Source organism: Biomphalaria glabrata, chromosome 15 (genome assembly GCF_947242115.1).
Source record: "Biomphalaria glabrata chromosome 15, xgBioGlab47.1, whole genome shotgun sequence".
Lineage (NCBI taxonomy): Eukaryota > Metazoa > Mollusca > Gastropoda > Planorbidae > Biomphalaria > Biomphalaria glabrata.
The window spans coordinates 2,375,714-2,394,201 of NC_074725.1; the positions used below are offsets into that span (position 1 = coordinate 2,375,714).

The window sequence follows — 18,488 nt, forward strand, 5'->3', positions numbered from 1 at the left end:
ACCGAGCACTTTGAAATAAAGCTTGACTAAACTTCTTGACGACGTAATACCAAAGTCCAGTGTCTCTCCCCCTAACAAACAGAACTACAAGCAAACATAGAGCGTTTCAAAAAAAAAAAAAAAAAAAAAGTAGTCAGAGTTTTAAGAGATTTAGGGATTAGACTTTCAGTTCTTCCTGTGCTATTAGTAGCGAAAATCTCACTACAACAGGTCATTGATTTTCTCCAATTTTTAGTTATATACTTTTTTTTTTAGACATTTTAACTTTATGCCATGAAGCCTCAGAATAGCACGTTGTTGTTTTTTAAATCTCATTTCACGTTCATGGCTATCTAATACACGTTTTATTTATCTTCCTTTCAAAAATGTAAAAATAAACTAAATTGGCAGTTGGACAGTCAGTCTCTCTAGGCCGTTAAATGTCACAATTGTAAAAGCAAATAAGATTGGACCATAGCGCTCTGAGCCATGCTATAAGCATGTAAAGTAGCGCTATATAAAAAGCTATAATTAAACACTAATAAATGGAGAGAGAACCAAAAAAAAACAACAAAAAAAAAAAGATCACAGAAACACTCAGAATAAGAGTTCAAATTTTACAAATAATAAAGATTACCATTAAATAAACTATATATATATAGTATTTATAATATTAAAAAAAAAAACTCCATATAAGCCATATACACAAAAGTAGAGAATATTTGACTTAAACTTCAAAAACAAAAAACAACAAACAAAAAGTAGCGTTAAAAAAATATACATTAAAAAGAAAAACATAACAAGCAAAAACAGTGCAAGGCATTCCAAGTGAGGATAGCAACAAATTGTAAAATAGCACACACACACACACATATAGAACACAGTCAAGATACTGACCCCATTCTGGTAGGAATGGCTGTTAAAATAAAACATTTCTCATTGAACTAATAATCAACAAGTTTGTATCTGCTAGTGTCAAAAAAAAATGGATTCTCAAACTGATACAGGCAAAGCATGTGGAAATCACTATTGGTATTATACAAGTTATAAATATATAAAATTTGTTTCTTATCTCTGTTGATCCAGCAAACGTATGTTTAGTCGACATGGGTGACGTTTTTAGCACTGAAAGTAGTAGACTTTGAAGTTGTTTTAAGTGCCATCTCAGACTAGCTACTAATACAATAGTATTTGTGCAGCACTATTCCCAAAAGAAAGTCATGCTTCAGTGCTGGACTAGGTACTCCACAACTCAATGAACTTACTTAGGGATCATTGCCCACTTAGAAGTTATTGCTCGCCGTCTTCCCGCTTATCATTTCCTTCACTGTATCGCATGCTAGCAGACCAACACGGGGGAAAGAAGTGGTTCTCAAAGAGATACTAAAGGGACCCCCCCCCCACCCCTTTGCAGTGAGACTTTAAGGGTACGTCAAGTGTTTCCTTGTTCAAATCAATGTATTCTATGCCAACCAAAAAAATGAGGTCATGCACAGGCAGAATTATCAATTAATCATTCAATGATTCTAATGATGTGAAAATAATGACTGAGTTCTCAACATTAACGAATGCACAAGTGTTGTTATAAAGCAAAAAAAAAAAAAGATTACTTGAGTATGAGGCAAAAATTTGATCACTTAAGACCTTGCGATCTATAGGGCAGATGATGTAAAGGCCATTTGTTTCTGTGGCCCACGGTTAACGACGGTGTCATGTGGCCAGCAGAACGACCTACTGTTCCCCAACTAATGTCAGATACCCATTAGAGCTGAACTCAAGAGGCGCCCAAAGATCCCGAAATTAAAAATCCCAGTCTTCACCAGGATTCGAACCTGGGACCCCCGGTTCGGAAGCCAAGCGCTTTACGGCTCAGCCACCGAGCCTCCTAAAACAGGCCAATAGTTCCACTAATATTGTGTACATACATTTGGACACGAAAAAGCCATGCATCATCATCATCAAACTCCATTTGAGTGAGGGCTTGAGAGGCTTAAATCTTCTCTTGCAAAAGCCCTGGACAGAAACCCTGCTGTCTTGCGTAGTGCATACATGTCACCATACAGGTCGAGAATTTTTAGTTTCTCAGACCTGTCGAGACGGAGATCAGCAAGTCTGGGGCAGTCAAACAGAATATGAGGCACGGTTTCCTCTTCTTCCCCGCAGCGGAGGCACCGTGAATCGAAATTTGGCCATAGCCGCGAGAAATATAAACCAACAGGACAATCGCCTGTCCTGCACTGTGCTATAATAGCTTGCTCAGGCCTGGACAGCCTCCACCACGGGAAAGTGCGGTCAGGGCGCCTCATGCGCTCCCAGACTCCACGGGCTTTTTTTGGGGGACTTATCCTACCACTCAAACCACTTTTCCATTTCTGTTTTTTTTTAATTATAGCCAGAGCATGATGAAAACTTACAGCCTGTTCAGTGGGTGGAATTTGCCCTCCCTGGTGGGCCAAGGAGTCTGCAATAGTGTCGCCAGTCACACCTATGTGACTCGGTACCCACTGCATTATTACAGGGGTGCCATAGCGTTGTTTTACATGCCAGTAAGCCCTATCTAAAAATAATGTCGCCAAAACACGGAAGGAAATTTTTTTTTTAAAGTTCTTCAACTTGAACTCAAGGGAAACAATTCAGTGATTAGCACGTACGAGAAGAAACTATTTTCCGACCACTTTTGCACTGTTAGGATTTACTTGGTCAAGTGTTCTCTCAAGCTACACTTGTAAGATGTGTCTACGAATTAAACACACAATCACAGAAACAGTTCACCAGTCTCTTAAGCTTCATACGAGTGTTGGGTCGAGGCCCGGATCAATGGAACTGTCCGGCACGCTTCACCGCGCTAGGCGAGAGAGGCGCGACCAGTGTGACGGCAGCGTCTTGCTGGTAAGTCGACATGGATGATGTAACGCGAATAGAGAGTTGCTGCGCCATTCGTCATTCTTCTGCTTAAGGTAATACGCGTCTTAAGACATTATTTCAGGATCGACCAGATTACATGAACACACTAGATATTTATAGCAACTATCCTGCAGAACATGCTGATCTGATAGAAGCTTCTACTCTTTTTTTTGTAAGAATTTCCCAACATTGCTTTAAACGAGATGGAAACGGATTCTTTCTAGTACGCTGGCAACGCTGTCGGAAATGTGAAAGTTTTATCGTCTAATCAAAATGTATAATAATATAGAAACAATTTGAACACTGGATGCGATTGTTAATAATAATAACGCTCGGACGTTCAAATTTTTGATTTTCGGATGCGAACGTTTTGTTCTTAAAAACCGGTTGTTCCGATAAACCGGATTAGAATGTATACGTTTTTTGTTTTTGTTACTTAAGGAAGAATTCGGTTTAGTAAAATAAGCGACTGGTCTGATTAACCGTGTTGTGATTAACCGGCTTCGATTGTACAAACGAAATGAAATAATTTCAATTTCGAAACTGTCCACGTTAAAATCAAAAGTAAAAAAAAAAAAAGTTACCCCCTGAGCGAAAGATTTTTTTACCGATCGTATGACACGAATCTAGATTTTAAAAAATTAAGTTCTATAGGCCGATGAATAGTCAATATCTTATTTGTGGTCTTTTAAGAAAATTCTTGTACAGGATAATGAATCGCCAGGGACTCTCACGGCTGCTGACGTAGAAAGGTTGATACCAACGAAGCGAGTACCACTAATACTTTATTACAAAGTCCATGTAACGCTAGATGTTATAAAACATTAAAGGATTTTATTTTTAAAACATAATTTCATTCCTAACGTAAAAAACGAAAAGATGATCTCAAACAAAAATGTGCAAACAGATTTGATGAAATGGGACTTCAGTGAGTTTCTCTATCTTGGTACTGTCTCAACATGTCTGCTTGAATTTGGTCATTTCGTCTGTACAATCGAAGTCCGTTAATCGCACCACCGGTTAATCAGACCAGTCGCTTATTTTACCAAACAGATTTGATGAAATGGGACTTGAGTTTCTCTATCTTGGTACTGTCTCAACACGTCTGCTTCAACAAACAAACCATTTGTATTTTAGGCTCTTTGTAGAGATCACCGTAAGAGCCCCTGACTGATCACCTTTTTAGACAACTGTGTCTATTTCTGAGAGTGATTCAAGTGGGATTGCAAAGAACGAAAAGAACACTTACATCTATGGGGTCACCACTTCAATGTCGCTGGACATGTGCTGACATTTTTTTCCTCTTGCGTATAGACATCCGTGCCAGCCTTCAGCACAAGTCTAAGTCTGGGGGAAAAAAACATTTGGACATATTTAAAGTTGGTATTTCAACTAAAAAAAATCTAGATCTAGCAGAGAGGCAATTTTTTTCCAGTGGCAGGAGTTTAGAAATGGAACACGTGATTACTCGATTTCAAACTCAAGGCCCACCTTCTCCCAACTTCTAGAACAATCTTGGCAACACTGAATGCCTGACTAGCTCAAACAAATGAGATCAAATAAGATCGACCCCTTGGCCTCCTAACAAATTTGTTTTCTGGGACCTAAATTTAGCTCAGCGGCGGCGACTGTGAGCAATAAATAAAAGATGCGGGAATCTCTTAAGTCCCTTAAGTCCTTTTAGGAATGTGGGTCGAATAGTATAGAGATGTCACACACATTGTAAGACACGCAACAAGCAACATTTTAGAAGGCAGCAAGTTGTCATTGTTTTGAACGTTTGTTCATTTAGGTTTTGATGCCCATTTACTATGATAAGACAGTGAAGTTACGCTCCATGGAGAACACTTTGAGAACTATTCAAGGTAAGGCTACTAATTACCGCCCATCACCCCTTTTCCTCAATCACCGCTGCTGATTATTCATTTCTACGCAATAAAGAACTGCATCTTTGTCCCTGCAGTCAAAATGTGTTGTTTTTTTAAAGTAACACCAGGCCTGCCAGAGATCATGATGACACCAGTGCAATGAGGACTGCACTGAAAGGATGGCTGCCTGGTCGTGCGGTTTGCGCGCTAGACTATCGTTCAGATTTATCGACGGTCCAGGGTTCAAACCCTGCCCGCTCCCATCCCCCGCCGTCCTGCGGGAGGTTTGGACTAGGAAGTAATTATCTTCAACTCTGAAGGAACATCCGAAACATGTAAAACATTTTACAAGAAAAAAAGAATTGCTTACCCATACACACATAGTGCTTGCTCCCCCTGATTAGAAAGAAAAAGGGAACTCCGTTCTAGGAAGTACGATACAGAACTAAAGTGATAGCTCTATTGTTATCTTACAATGTACTCCAGCCAGGGGTAGCTCTAAGCAGATAAAACTACTTCCCAAGCCAACAGTACACGCTGGATACAAGCGGCACTAACACGCTGTTGTTAACAGATCAATAGTCCTGAAACAGCTAATCTTATTTGACCACCTCGCCTCTTCCCTTTCTCAATCGAGGCCCCCCAAACCTCGTCCCCCAACAATACCATATGAGAAAAGAATATAAATAAATAAACGAGTGCTGAATGTGCCCTTAATTATTTGTCAATGATGCGGAAGAGGCAAGAGGAGGATAACTCTTAAATCTTCCGAGCTCTCCGCACTTGGACCCAACGTTTTACTTCCCCCTGGCCGGCAGACCTCTAGTAAATAAGCGCACGATAATCTACACGGGACATCTCACCTACCAGAGACGTGGCACGGCTCGATTGTCCACTAATCCTTTCATTGGTTTCTCAGTCTTAAGTATTTGTCGACGATTCGTTATTCGAGGACACGCCTGACACTATCGTTTAATCTCTGCTGCTTAAAACACTTTTTAGAAAGCTTATATCAACTCACCCTGTAGGTCTGTAACAAATCATGAACGCTTTATTTCCTCCCACTTCCATTAGTCGGATGAAATTAAAACTTTGCACAATTATCCATTCTCGACGACAACACGTGGATCAATTAAAAAAAAAAATTTGACCAATTAATTAATTAGTGGTAATTAATAAATTTTGTTTAATTTGAAAAGGGGAGGTAAATCTTGAAGTTGAGAGATATGACAGTAATGTGGGGTTTATTTCAAGTATTTTTTTCTGTTTCGCTTTTTTTCTTTTCAGGCTGACTCTAAGTGGTCGTTACAAAGGAAACAAATCATACTTCTACACTACACTATTATTTATTTCAGTTTGTGCATCAATGACCTTTGAGGTTTGAGTTGGAATCTTGTTTATGTAATCTTTAAAATATCAACAACAACAAAATTAGTATTTATTTCCTAGAAAAATTTCTGCAGTTATTAAGGAAATGACAGGCTGGTCACAAAGTACAAATTGCTAACATATCCTAATATAGGTATGAGGGTTAAATACCGCCACATTTTCCGTAATCCTTTGCCACCAGGTTCTTCCCTTGTGTACAAGATATAATTTGAGTCAGTAACCCAAACGGATCAAGAAAAACCCAAGTCATTCATTTCAGATCGTGTGCCCTCTGGGGGGAAAACCCGTCATGAAAATATGCTGCTTCCAATCTTAGTTTTCGTTGGGCCAAGGCGGGAGCAATTCTCCCTCTCTCCCCCCACACACAAAAGACTCTCCTTATTTAAAAAAAATTGTCTAAGTAGCAAGAGATTCTAAAACTAGAACACAACGAAATGATCTGGGAAAGCATCACGTTTGAAACAGGCAATTTTTCCCCCTCAAACATTCCTGACGTTAATACAACCCGAGTGCGTGAACTTGAAATGCCTGGTTTAATTAACATCACAGCAGTGCTTTTTAATACCCAGAAATCAAGACAAAAAAACAACAACACAAAAACAAAAAAAAACTGTGTAGAAAACAAAAAACTTAGATCTAGTGACTAATACCTAGCAATATAAACACTGCTCATCAGTAGCCGTGCATTCAAACTAACTTTTTTTCGGCTATCTAAATTAATTACCTGAGAATTGGTCTATGAAGTCCGGTTAAGGTTAATGACTAAAAAGTTTGAGTGATGGCGGATGAGAGATGGCGGTCATCCTAGAAATGTTGAGTTGTGAAGTACATACAATATAAATCTATCCATCAAAGATTTACAATAAAACTGTCCATCAAATACAAACAGAGTAGGACTTAGTCGGTAGTGCAATGTCGACGTGCATCAACATTCTTGTATTTAGAATCCAATCTCAAAATATGACACTCGAGCGCAGTTAAACCAGACCTCCGGTTTGTGATACTATTGTTATTTTCTGATTCTTTCATTAAGCAGAGACCATTTTCTTGAACTAGCGCGTGAATGGCGAAAAGACATTATGGTCATCAAAACAGCAGCTTAAGACGTGGAGGTGGAGCTCTTGTAATCTATTAACCCTTTCTCTCCGTAATTATTTTCCACGTTTTACAGTATTATATATTTGTTCAGTAGTATTTCACTCCCCTGTTATGATTAAGCTTCAATAACTTTATCGTTTGTTACCAGAAAATGTTTTATTTTGGTATAGAATTAAAGGAGAAATTCATGCTCTTTTTTATGTAACACAAAATAACGTTTTTAAAATCAAATATTAATTTAATTAAAAATGAGTTCAAATCAACGATGGTATCGTCGTTTAGGAGAAAAAGAGTTAACTTCAAGACAACACGAATCCTTTAAATTGGTAGTCTCCCCTCACATGTATAACACTACGGGGTGGGTGTGAGAGGGAGACAATAAAAAAAATTGCTTTTAAAGTCAAAGATTCCAATCTCTAAAATTATATTGACCCAAATGCACTACGCATTCTATTATTTTCATAGGTATACTTCTTCGAAGTAACTTATGCATGTTTGTTTGTTTTTTAATTTCTAGAATTTTAGGGCGCCCGCTCAACTCTAATAATTTTTTGACATTAGTTGTTCTAGCCACATGACACCCTCGTTAAGGCCATACATTATCTGCCCAATCTGCTTAACTTTAAATTATTTTTATTTTAAGGAATCTACGGAAATGAAATTGTAAAGGGTGAGGCTAAATTATAAAAGAATTCTGATCTTTAAAAAAAACAGGTCAATATTGACTGTAGCACAATCCTGCGATCTAGATCATTAGATTTGTTTCTGACCCCAACAGCTGGACGTATTGACTTTAGGTTTAGCATGACACTCAGGGGAAGGAACCCGACATACGTGAGAAGTCTGTATTGTACACAAGTGAAGTAACTAAGAAGGGGGGGGGGGCACCAACCAAACAGTAACAATGCCACTGCCTGTTGTTCCAGCTCTTAGAATAGATTTCAGAATAGTTTCACGACCGGAAGAACCCTGGCGGCCACACTCAGACTTGCAGCTTGCACTCTCGAAATGGATGCACTTGCTTCAGTTACAGTAGGACAGCGTTCATCCTGACTACCTTATTTCTCAGCGATTATTTCTCTAGTTGGCTAATACGTATTATGCTTTGTTCCCCCTGTATATTGTACTTGAATTTTATGTTAACGTACGACGCGATGCCCCCATGTGAATTTTCTTTATATCCCGACTGCCTTATTTGTATTTTACAGTACGGTCATGCTGGTGTGCACCGAAAGATCAGCGATTATTTATTTTACACTCTTTTTATTCTAATTCGGAGGCGCGGTGGCTTCCGAACCGAGGACCGGGGTTCGAATCCTGGTGAAAACTGGGATTTTTTTAATTTCTGGATCTTCGGGCGCCTCTGAGTCCATCCAGCTCTAATGGGTACCTGACATTAGTTGGGGAAAAGTAAAGGCGGTTGGTCGTTGTGCTGGCCACATGACACCCTTGTTAACCGTAGGCCACATCATCTGCCGTATAGACCACAAGGTCTGAAAGGGGAACTTTTACTTTTTTTTTTTATTCTAATTCTGTTACGAATAAATGAGAATCAGACCAGTTTACGTCCCAATTGCAAGAAAAAGGACGCCTATGATAAGCTATCTCGACATGACCAACGCATAATTTTTCGACTCAGAACTGGACACAACAGAATGAGACAACATATGTTCCGGAAGCTAAACAGCGAAACCTGCCCTTGTAAGACTAAGACTAAGACTGCTTTATTGATCCTTACGGAAATTTGTTGTGATTACAAGGACTCGTTTCTCATATAAAGACAACACAACAGAAAAATACACATAAATACAACAGACAACATAAAGAGTTCATTCAGCGACTACACACAGGTATCTTGGTGCATTTCATGTTCCCTGATCAATGAGTGGCGGTGATAGAGTCTGACCGAGTTAGGTACGAACGAGTTTTTGTACCGCTCCGTTCTTGCAGAGCATCACCAAAGAATGCTGACCATGTCCTTTAAAGCTGCATACTTTACAAAGAGGCCCGAACAAGACTCTGGCCCCAAAACCCTCCTAAAGAAGAAAAACTATACGGAGAACTGTCTGATTTGGGAACCACTGCGCAGTTCATCTCAGATATAGGACTACTCAGTGCTTTTTTTTTTTTTTGCACAAAAATAGGTGCCGGTTCTCAGTGATGGATTGGCTAACTTTTAACGACTAATTAATTAATAATTAACGTTAAAATTACAAGAAAAGTAATATTTTTTCTCACATTAAAAAAAAGGTGCCGGTACGCCGTACCGGTGCGTACCGTCACAAAAAAAGCCCTGGGATTACTGACCTGAACCCTCCGACATGAAAAATAAGAACGGTGAATAAGAAGAATAATAAGAAGAAGGAGGAGCGATTATTTCCCTAATACGTATAGCACGTTGTTCCCCTGTGTGTTATACTTGAATTTTGTTTACGTACGACGCGATGCCCCCATATGAATTTTCTTTACAATGTTGGTGAAATGGATTGTTTATAATATTCATTCGATTATCCGGACGATCGATCCCCCCCCCCCCCCCGTAATTCAAAATACCAACTATAGGCGATGACTTAGTAAAAGTCTCTAATCAACAAGCTAGATTGAAACACGGATACGCAATTACCTTCTTCTATGAAGGAACGTCTGTCTCTTGAATGTACAGGATAAGAAAACGAAGGGTTGCTACTAATCGAACGAGCGATTCTTCTGTTCGTGTTTTGTCCAGTCGTATCATATTGTTCATCCTTTTTTTTTTTGTCCCCCAAGTCTTTAAAAACAACTCTTCAGGAGGTTGTTGGGTCAAGAAGGTCTGGCCAGTATGACCTGATAAGAAGATAATTGATGGCGCGCGGCGGTACTAACCAAACAGCACTGTATGACTCACTTTTCTAGCAAAAGCACCGACGACATTGTCAGAATGTTTCATTGCAAACTGCATTCTCCTTCTTTATATGGGTGTATGCTATTGTACAGATCTACTACAGAACTGGCGTAACAACAAACGTGTGAAATATTTAATATTCTTCGTTGGGAAACTGATGAAAATTTGTTAAGGAAAATCTCTTTTGCGACGATTTTTTTTAATCAGCTGTAAAGGATGGGAGTGAGTGTTTGGAGGGGGGGGGGGTTGTTAGAAGTCCAGCCTAACAGATGTCACCTCAGCAATTGGCCGGGGAAACTGTAGGCCAGGCTACGTGAGGTGAGACCAAAAATAAAATCACTTCCTACAAGATTAACAACAAACAAAAATGGCGACAAACAATTAGCAAGCAAGCAGAAAGAGCGAAACATGACAATAACTAAGAAATCAAAACAAATGTATTTGGCGAGGAGGTGCCAAGCGAGGAAAGCTAGACACAAGTTACACAAGACTATGGAAACAATAGATGTAGGAGCCCATAGACTGAACATCTTATCTTTTGTTTTGTTTTAAAGTCTAGTTTTTTAGCCCGATAAAAACGCGAATTTCCTCCTCCCATTCCAATCTTTTATTCCCCATTTAAAACCAAAACGTAGTGGTTCTCACGGCATGCACCGCAGCGGCCGCCTTTTAGTGTGCTAATGTTTCCTTACAAGCACAGCACATTGATTTCTGGATTTATATATATATATATATATATATATATATATTTGTGAACATAAATGGAGGAGCCCGTTAGTTTGAGACTCAATATTGAAAGGTATACATTCTGAATCACACAAGCCTACCTCAGCACTGTACTAACACCCGAATCAATGGGGGAAAATGACTTAATTAGTTAATAATTAGTCGTAATTAATTTTTTTTAATGGAAAGTGTACTAAGACACTGTAAATAAGTAAGATAGCGAACGCATAAAGTCGCAAGACCTGGAGATTAACTTACGCGATTGTGTACAGTTATAATTGATTCAAAATAATTGATGCAATCTCACTTTAAACAAGCCAGTTATATATATATATATATATATATTTATATTAAACTATTTTTTTTTCGCTAGCCTAGAATCTCACTCAGGCAGCCGGCGTAACATTACCCCTGCGAGTTTGTGGCTAAGGGAGATGATCCTAAACACTGCAGTAGACGTCTGTCTGCCTGTCGGCCTCTAAAGCTTCCCCTGTATAAAGCGTGGTGGGTGATGGGCAGGTCTGACTTTTGAAAGGCATCTGTGTCTGAGTCTTTCACTTCCATGATGACATTTACTGGAACTTGAAATTCTATTTAAAACTACAACTGCATTTCGCGTTTCTATGTAGACTAGTAGAAATCCTATACATTTGAGAGAATCTTCCAGTCAAGGTGCCAAGTTTACAAAAGGTGGACACTGTTGAATCTCTGAGCTAAATAGGTAGAGGTCTTTTGAAATGGATTTTCCGTGAGGCCATTGTTTGAAGTAAGATTGTAAAAAGTTACAAACAAGCAAAATATTATTTTTTTTAAAAAACCCTTATCTAAGGGGAAAAAGTTCGCACTTACAAGTACATCTCTCAATAATGTTTAAGTTACTTCCCTTATTCGATATGAAACAAAATAATTCATCACCAATAATTAATTAATTGACTAATTGGTTAATTGTTTAAAATCGATTCATTGTTTTGTTAGGTACAATAAACAATTGTTTTAAATTTTCAACTTGATCTGAGAATGGGTGTGGGAGAAATAATGTGTTAATTTATCTTAGACAGACAGAGTGAGTTGATATAAGCTTTGTAAAAAACTTCACGTGTTTTTGTCAGAATGCCAGACGTACACTAGATGCTCCGCATTTAAAACTAGCTCTTTTTAACTAGACAGGAATACAATAGTAGGTTTCGAAGCAGAGTAACTGACATCAACTAGGTTTTAGAAGGGCAGGTTGACAGGCTTATACTACGTACATGTATGTACATGATTTACATGTGGTCGAGAGGCTAAGTGCGCTTGAACTTGGCTTGTCTTGGCTACCTAGAAGGGGGCTCGAGGTTCGACACCCGACTCGGGCAGAGTTGTGTTTACTGAGCGCCTAAAGGCAGCACGGAAAACCAATTCCTAGATACCCCCTCCCCCCCCCCCCCCCACTGGTCCACAAATGAGATTGGACCAAAGTGCTCTGAGCATGCTATAAGCATGAAAGTAGCGCTATATAAAAGCTATAATAATAATTTCCCACCACCTGAAAAATTACGGTAGATTCCAGACTTTAAAAAAAAAAAGGCCAAATTTCGAAACAAACAAAAATTTTTTTAAACAATTCGATTGTGTTACACCAAGATGTGGGCAGTGTGCGTAGGTATGTACATAATTTACATTTCCCACCACCTGAAAAATTACGGTAGATTCCAGACTTTAAAAAATAAAGGCCAAATTTCTAAACAAACAAAAAAATTTTTAAACAATTCGATTATGTTACACCAAGATGTGGGCAGTTTGGCGTAGGTATGTACATAATTTACATTTCCCACTACCTGAAAAATTACGGTAGATTCCAGACTTTAAAAAAAAAAAGGCCAAATTTCGAAACAAACAAAATATTTTTTAAACAATTCGATTATGTTACACCAAGATGTGGGCAGTTTGGCGTAGGTGGTTAAGGGGACACAATTTCGCTGCATCCTTCCGTTGTTTTGCTTCAAGAGACCATAGAGACTGAACATTTGTTAAGTCACAGCAATGTTTCCCATTCAAAATGCTCTTTAAATTACTTACAGTGTATTTCAAGTGCCAACACTTGTAAATGACTCCAATAGCTCTTGATATTCTACACTATAGACAAAGTGACAATAGTCAGTGAGTTCTAATGTGTATAATTCGTGTTCTTAGTATGGTACTTTCTTTTCTTAGAATAATTATAATTAGTGCAGATGGTTTGTTTCGTGGTTCGTACATTAATAATGTGCAGGGTCTACTTAGCTTAACTTTTACATTTATTCATAAGTATTACATAGCTGTGGGCTTGGACAACTACCGCGACTGAACCATTTGCTCTCTCACACACACATACAAGCAGTCAATCATTCAGCATGATCACAATTCACGCACACATAAACACACACACACTAATTCCTGCAGATGTACAATTTCAAACAACGATAAAAAGAATAACTGCCAACTTCTATCGTGATATAAAAGATACCAATTTTGTTTCATCCAGAGCCATAAGCAACAAATGATAACAAACTGGAAGAAAGTTTAATGTTATGTGTGATGCGCTATTTATATTAACAATTTAAACCATCTAAAATATAAAGCAGAAAGTATGTATGTATGTATGTCCCGAATAAAACAAAATCAATACTGTTTGACCGATCGTGATAAAACCTGGCATCAATGTTCCTTAGATCATGGCCGAGACCGTATTGTATGTTTAAAAAAATACAATAGTAAAAAATTGACAAAAATAGGTTAAAATAGACGAAAAGTACATAATTGTATCTCTATTTAAGAACGAAACTTTTTAACAAATCGGATAAACCCGTTTTCACATATTGATAGAATATGTCGACTGAACGGGTAAACCCATTATCACACTCTACTTTTATTTTCGTGGCAAAAAAAAAAAAAAAAAGGGAACATTCTCCTTGTTTCCAATAGATCTAAATTCAATCCAGCAGATCAGTTATACCCAAGCATGCCGCAGATCCTATCCGCCTAGTAATAGATATAGCTAAAACATCACAGATCCAGATAAAGTACTTCTGCTATCCGTTATGTAATAGACAGTCTCCTTACATCATTAATATTTACTATTATTATCATTATTTTATCTCTTATTTCTTACAAGCTTTCACATCCTAAAAAAATATTAATAATAATTAAGCGGATAGCTTTTAAGAATTAATCGAGTTTTGGAAATGAAAATGATTTCCTTCAAAGTCTTGCCCTTTATACAAAAACTCGCCGTGAAGATATGTAAAGGAATTCATACCTTTACTTAGTAGAAAGGGGTTTACACTTGTATAAGCAATATATTTGTACACCTGTTTGAAGAACATTGTGTTTCGAATGCAGAAGAAAAAAAAGAACTTTAGCAGCTGATGTTTCTATTTTTGAAGTGCTAATTTTCCAGGTCACGGTTGGCTTCAACGACTTATTTCGTTGGGGTGGCAACGTTTGATTCAACTATTTCACGACATACATTAACTCTTTCTCTCCGTAATTATTTACCACACTCTGGTGGAATCAACGCTGGTATCGTCAGTTAGGAGAGAAAGAGTTAAGAAGAGCATAGCGACAATCACACTTGAGCTGCCAACACTGCCACATTCTTTTGTTTTAAGTAAATCTTTTTTTTTCGTTTGATATATCTGAATACCCCCACTCCCCCGTAAACATTTGTAGTTGGCACCTACCTCAGCAGACGTGAAAACGAGTGAAGAAAGATCACAATCCAGAAAGCGAACGATAGAAGTCATGTTTGCAGACGATCGGAAGAGCAAAACAGAAGGTAACAAAACACTGAGCTTTTTTGTACACTCACAGCGAGGAGAGCGCTCACCAAATTAAAACAGAAAAAGGGAAAAGACAAGCACGTGAGTAGGTCATCGATCCAGGTCCAGTGTACTCACGCTCCGAGGAAACAGAAACCTTAACACTGCAGTCACACGCGCGCGCACACACACAAAACATAGACGTAAGAATAGCATGTGCCATGTGCTGCACACAAGTCGTGCGCGCGCAACACACACTTGACTTGGGGAAACAGATTCAAGCGCACACAAAGCTTTCCAATCAGTCAAGTACAGGTGCTCACTTAGCAAGGACCGCGAGTACAAGAGGCTTTGGCAGCGCACCAGAGAAACCACATTGCACCACAGAGAAACCACATTGCACCGCAGAGAAACCACATTGCACCGCAGAGAAACCACATTGCACCGCAGAGAAACCACATTGCACCGCAGAGAAACCACATTGCACCGCAGAGAAACCACATTGCACCACAGAGAAACCACATTGCACCGCAGAGAAACCACGTTGCACCACAGAGAAACCACATTGCACCGCAGAGAACCCACATTGCACCGCAGAGAAACCACGTTGCACCACAGAGAAACCACATTGCACCAGAGAGAAACCACATTGCACCACAGAGAAACCACATTGCACCGCAGAGAACCCACATTGTACCACAGAGAAACCCCCATTGCACCACAGAGAACCCAAATTGTACCGTTACAATCCACATCAAAAGACATCAGACGAAACGCGGTAAACAAATCGGACGTGTCGGCTGAGCAGTACACCGGTTGGCTGTAGAAACGAAGACTTTGAGCTTAAAACCATCTCGTTAGCAGTCGACGACAGACACGTGTAATCTCTACATAACCAGCTCGATAGTCCACTATTGTGATTTATTTGCAACCTGCTCTAAAATCTATTTGTAAAGTGCTCTTAAATCCTCTATTGTAATTTCTACGTAACCAGCTGTATAGTTCGCTATTGTAATCTCTACGTAGCCTACTGCAATGTCTGTTGTACAAAAGAAACTTTACACCTATGTATTAGCTACCACATGCTATAGTCTACCATGCACATTACACACAAGTGAACACTTGTGCACTCTTACTCTTGGGGAAACTATTTAAAAAGAAAAAAGAACCTGGTATTCCAAATAATCCAGACATTATTTTTATCAATAAATCCTACTTGAAAATATCAAAATATACAAGAAAATATCAAAACGGGAATATTCTAAAAACTTACAGTAAAAAAAAAAAAATATCGCTCAGAGTATTTAACAGAACAAGGGTTACAAAACTTTTTTTCCTAAACGGAACACTTCACACATTCTGAGTATTGACTGAAATATTTTACTATTTTTTAGAGAGAGTTTAATTCACATGGTGGCCTACTAGTTATTAATTCTAGTAGTTCGTGAAACACCTATTCAGGCATTGAGGAACAATGGGGTTCCGAAGAACACAGTTTGGGAAACACTGCAATAGACATATTCATAAGTCCAAGGTTATTTAACTGGAGCACTGAGACCTGCTAGTTCTACTTACCGCGGCAAGGCTAAACACACAATGTCTAGCAGTGGCAGTGGCAGTGTCAAAAAGCACTAGATCTAGTTCTTTCCTCCCAAGATGAACATGCAAGTCACTAGATTGAAATCAAAGGCTGGCACAAACAAGAACGATGTCATTCATAGCATGAATTCAGTTTGACCTCTGACCTACAAACAAGACACTGCACTCTATTTTTAAGTCCATCAAATCACGATTCCTGAGACCTAATTAGCTTCCTTCTCCTCTAGCGAGGACTAGATCTATTCATAAAACAGTTTGTTGTATAGCTATAGAGACTCGGCATTTAGTAGACCTACTGCCACTGAACGAGTCAGTGTTCATATGAAATAAAATCTGACAATTGTTTAGATCTAGCAATGCTAGAGGCTTCACATATGAGGAAACACTGCGAACTTTGACCTTTTAAGTCAATACAATGCCACGAAAAAAGAAAAAAAAAAGAGGGGGGTTAGGGGGAATAGTGTTTAGCAGGCAGTAGTAGATCTAGAAAATGGTGGTCGCTACGACACACACACAAAAAAAAAACAACTTCAAGTAGGACTAGCAGATGGGTAGGCTGCATAAAAGGAGAATGGAAGCCTCTGAGAGCCATATGTGGGAGGTCAGCATAAGAAAACTCCAAGCAAAAAAAAAAATAGGAAAAAAGAATGGGTTAGACTTGGTTAGAGAGTTGAAGCGTTGATTTGATTTTGGCAATTTAGGTCCTTAATTTTTCAAGAATGCTGTTCAGTGAATATAGCCAGAAAGTTAAAAGCTACAGCCTACAAGTTACAATGTATTAAAATCAGTTTAAGCTACAATGTAAGTATTACTATCAGTTAATTTATAATTCAAGCATCTTTGTGGTCAGGTCCAGTTATTTGCTGAATCTTAAAAATGAACTGAAAAAAAAAAACGATATTAACCAATTTGCATGTTTGATATAGGTCGATGAAAGCAATATAGAATGTTTTTAAGTCTGTTTGATGGGCACGACATGGCCTTAATTGTGCCGATGTGCCAGAAAAACCAAAACATAAGTCTTTTTGACATAAGTCCATGAAAACAATATAGAATGTTTCCTTATCTTATCTTATAAAATACAGACGTTACTTCAAAAAAGAAGATGATTACGTCCTACGCGTCATGCATTTAGTCATGCATATTAACCAATGACTTAAATTCTGCCAAGTCACTGGTTTTCCTGGCTAGCTCAGGCAACCCATTCCATGCTCTAATAGCATTAAGTCAGTTTGACATAGGTCCATGATAACAATATAGAATGTTTCCTTAAGTCAGTTTGACATAGGTCCATGAAAGCGAAATAGAAGGTTTCCTTAAGTCAGTTTGACATAGGTCCATGAAAACAATATAGAATGTTTCCTTAAGTCAGCTTGACATAGGTCCATGAAAACAATATAGAATGTTTCCTTATCTTATCTTATAAAATACAGACGTTACTTCAAAAAAGAAGATGATTACGTCCTACGCGTCATGCATTTAGTCATGCATATTAACCAATGACTTAAATTCTGCCAAGTCACTGGTTTTCCTGGCTAGCTCAGGCAACCCATTCCATGCTCTAATAGCATTAAGTCAGTTTGACATAGGTCCATGATAACAATATAGAATGTTTCCTTAAGTCAGTTTGACATAGGTCCATGAAAGCGAAATAGAAGGTTTCCTTAAGTCAGTTTGACATAGGTCCATGAAAACAATATAGAATGTTTCCTTAAGTCAGCTTGACATAGGTCCATGATAACAATATAGAATGTTTCCTTAAGTCAGTTTGACATAGGTCCATGAAAGCGAAATAGAATGTTTCCTTAAGTCAGTTTGACATAGGTCCATGATAACAATATAGAATGTTTCCTTAAGTCAGTTTGACATAGGTCCATGAAAGCAATATAGAATGTTTCCTTAAGTCAGTTTGACATAGGTCCATGAAAGCAATACCGAATGTTCTTAAGTCAGTTTGACATAGGCCCATGAAAACAATACAGAATGTTTCCTTAAGTCAGTTTGACATAGGCCCATGAAAACAATACAGAATGTTTCCTTAAGTCAGTTTAACATAGGTCCATGAAAGCAATATAGAATGTTTCCTTAAGTCAGTTTGACATAGGTCCATGAAAGCAATATAGAATGTTTCCTTAAGTCAGTTTGACATAGGTCCATGAAAACAATACAGAATGTTTCCTTAAGTCAGTTTGACATAGGTCCATGAAAACAATACAGAATGTTTGCTTAAGTCTATGTATAAATACTTCTTGGAAAAGCGCTTCA

At 38.3% G+C, this 18,488-nt stretch overlaps 1 protein-coding gene across 10 annotated transcripts in view; it reads right to left on the reverse strand.

Annotated features, from left to right (window-relative positions):
* The window catches only part of LOC106072599 (phosphatidylinositol 3,4,5-trisphosphate 5-phosphatase 2-like), a 71,745-nt gene that overhangs the window by 39,762 nt on the left and 13,495 nt on the right, over nucleotides 1-18,488 (reverse strand). For 2 of the 10 annotated variants that reach the window (XM_056011792.1, XM_056011795.1), the window contains exons 2-3: nucleotides 4,133-4,230; nucleotides 877-895 (exon numbers count right to left, since the gene is read on the reverse strand). In XM_056011792.1, the coding sequence (XP_055867767.1) occupies nucleotides 877-881 (5 nt within the window). In that variant the 5' untranslated portion in view covers nucleotides 882-895; nucleotides 4,133-4,230. Of the gene's footprint in view, nucleotides 1-876; nucleotides 896-4,132; nucleotides 4,231-5,121; nucleotides 5,354-14,546; nucleotides 15,309-16,199; nucleotides 16,539-18,488 lie in introns of those variants that run through there. The other 8 variants (XM_056011793.1, XM_056011791.1, XM_056011796.1 and 5 more) reach the window with 8 other exon arrangements.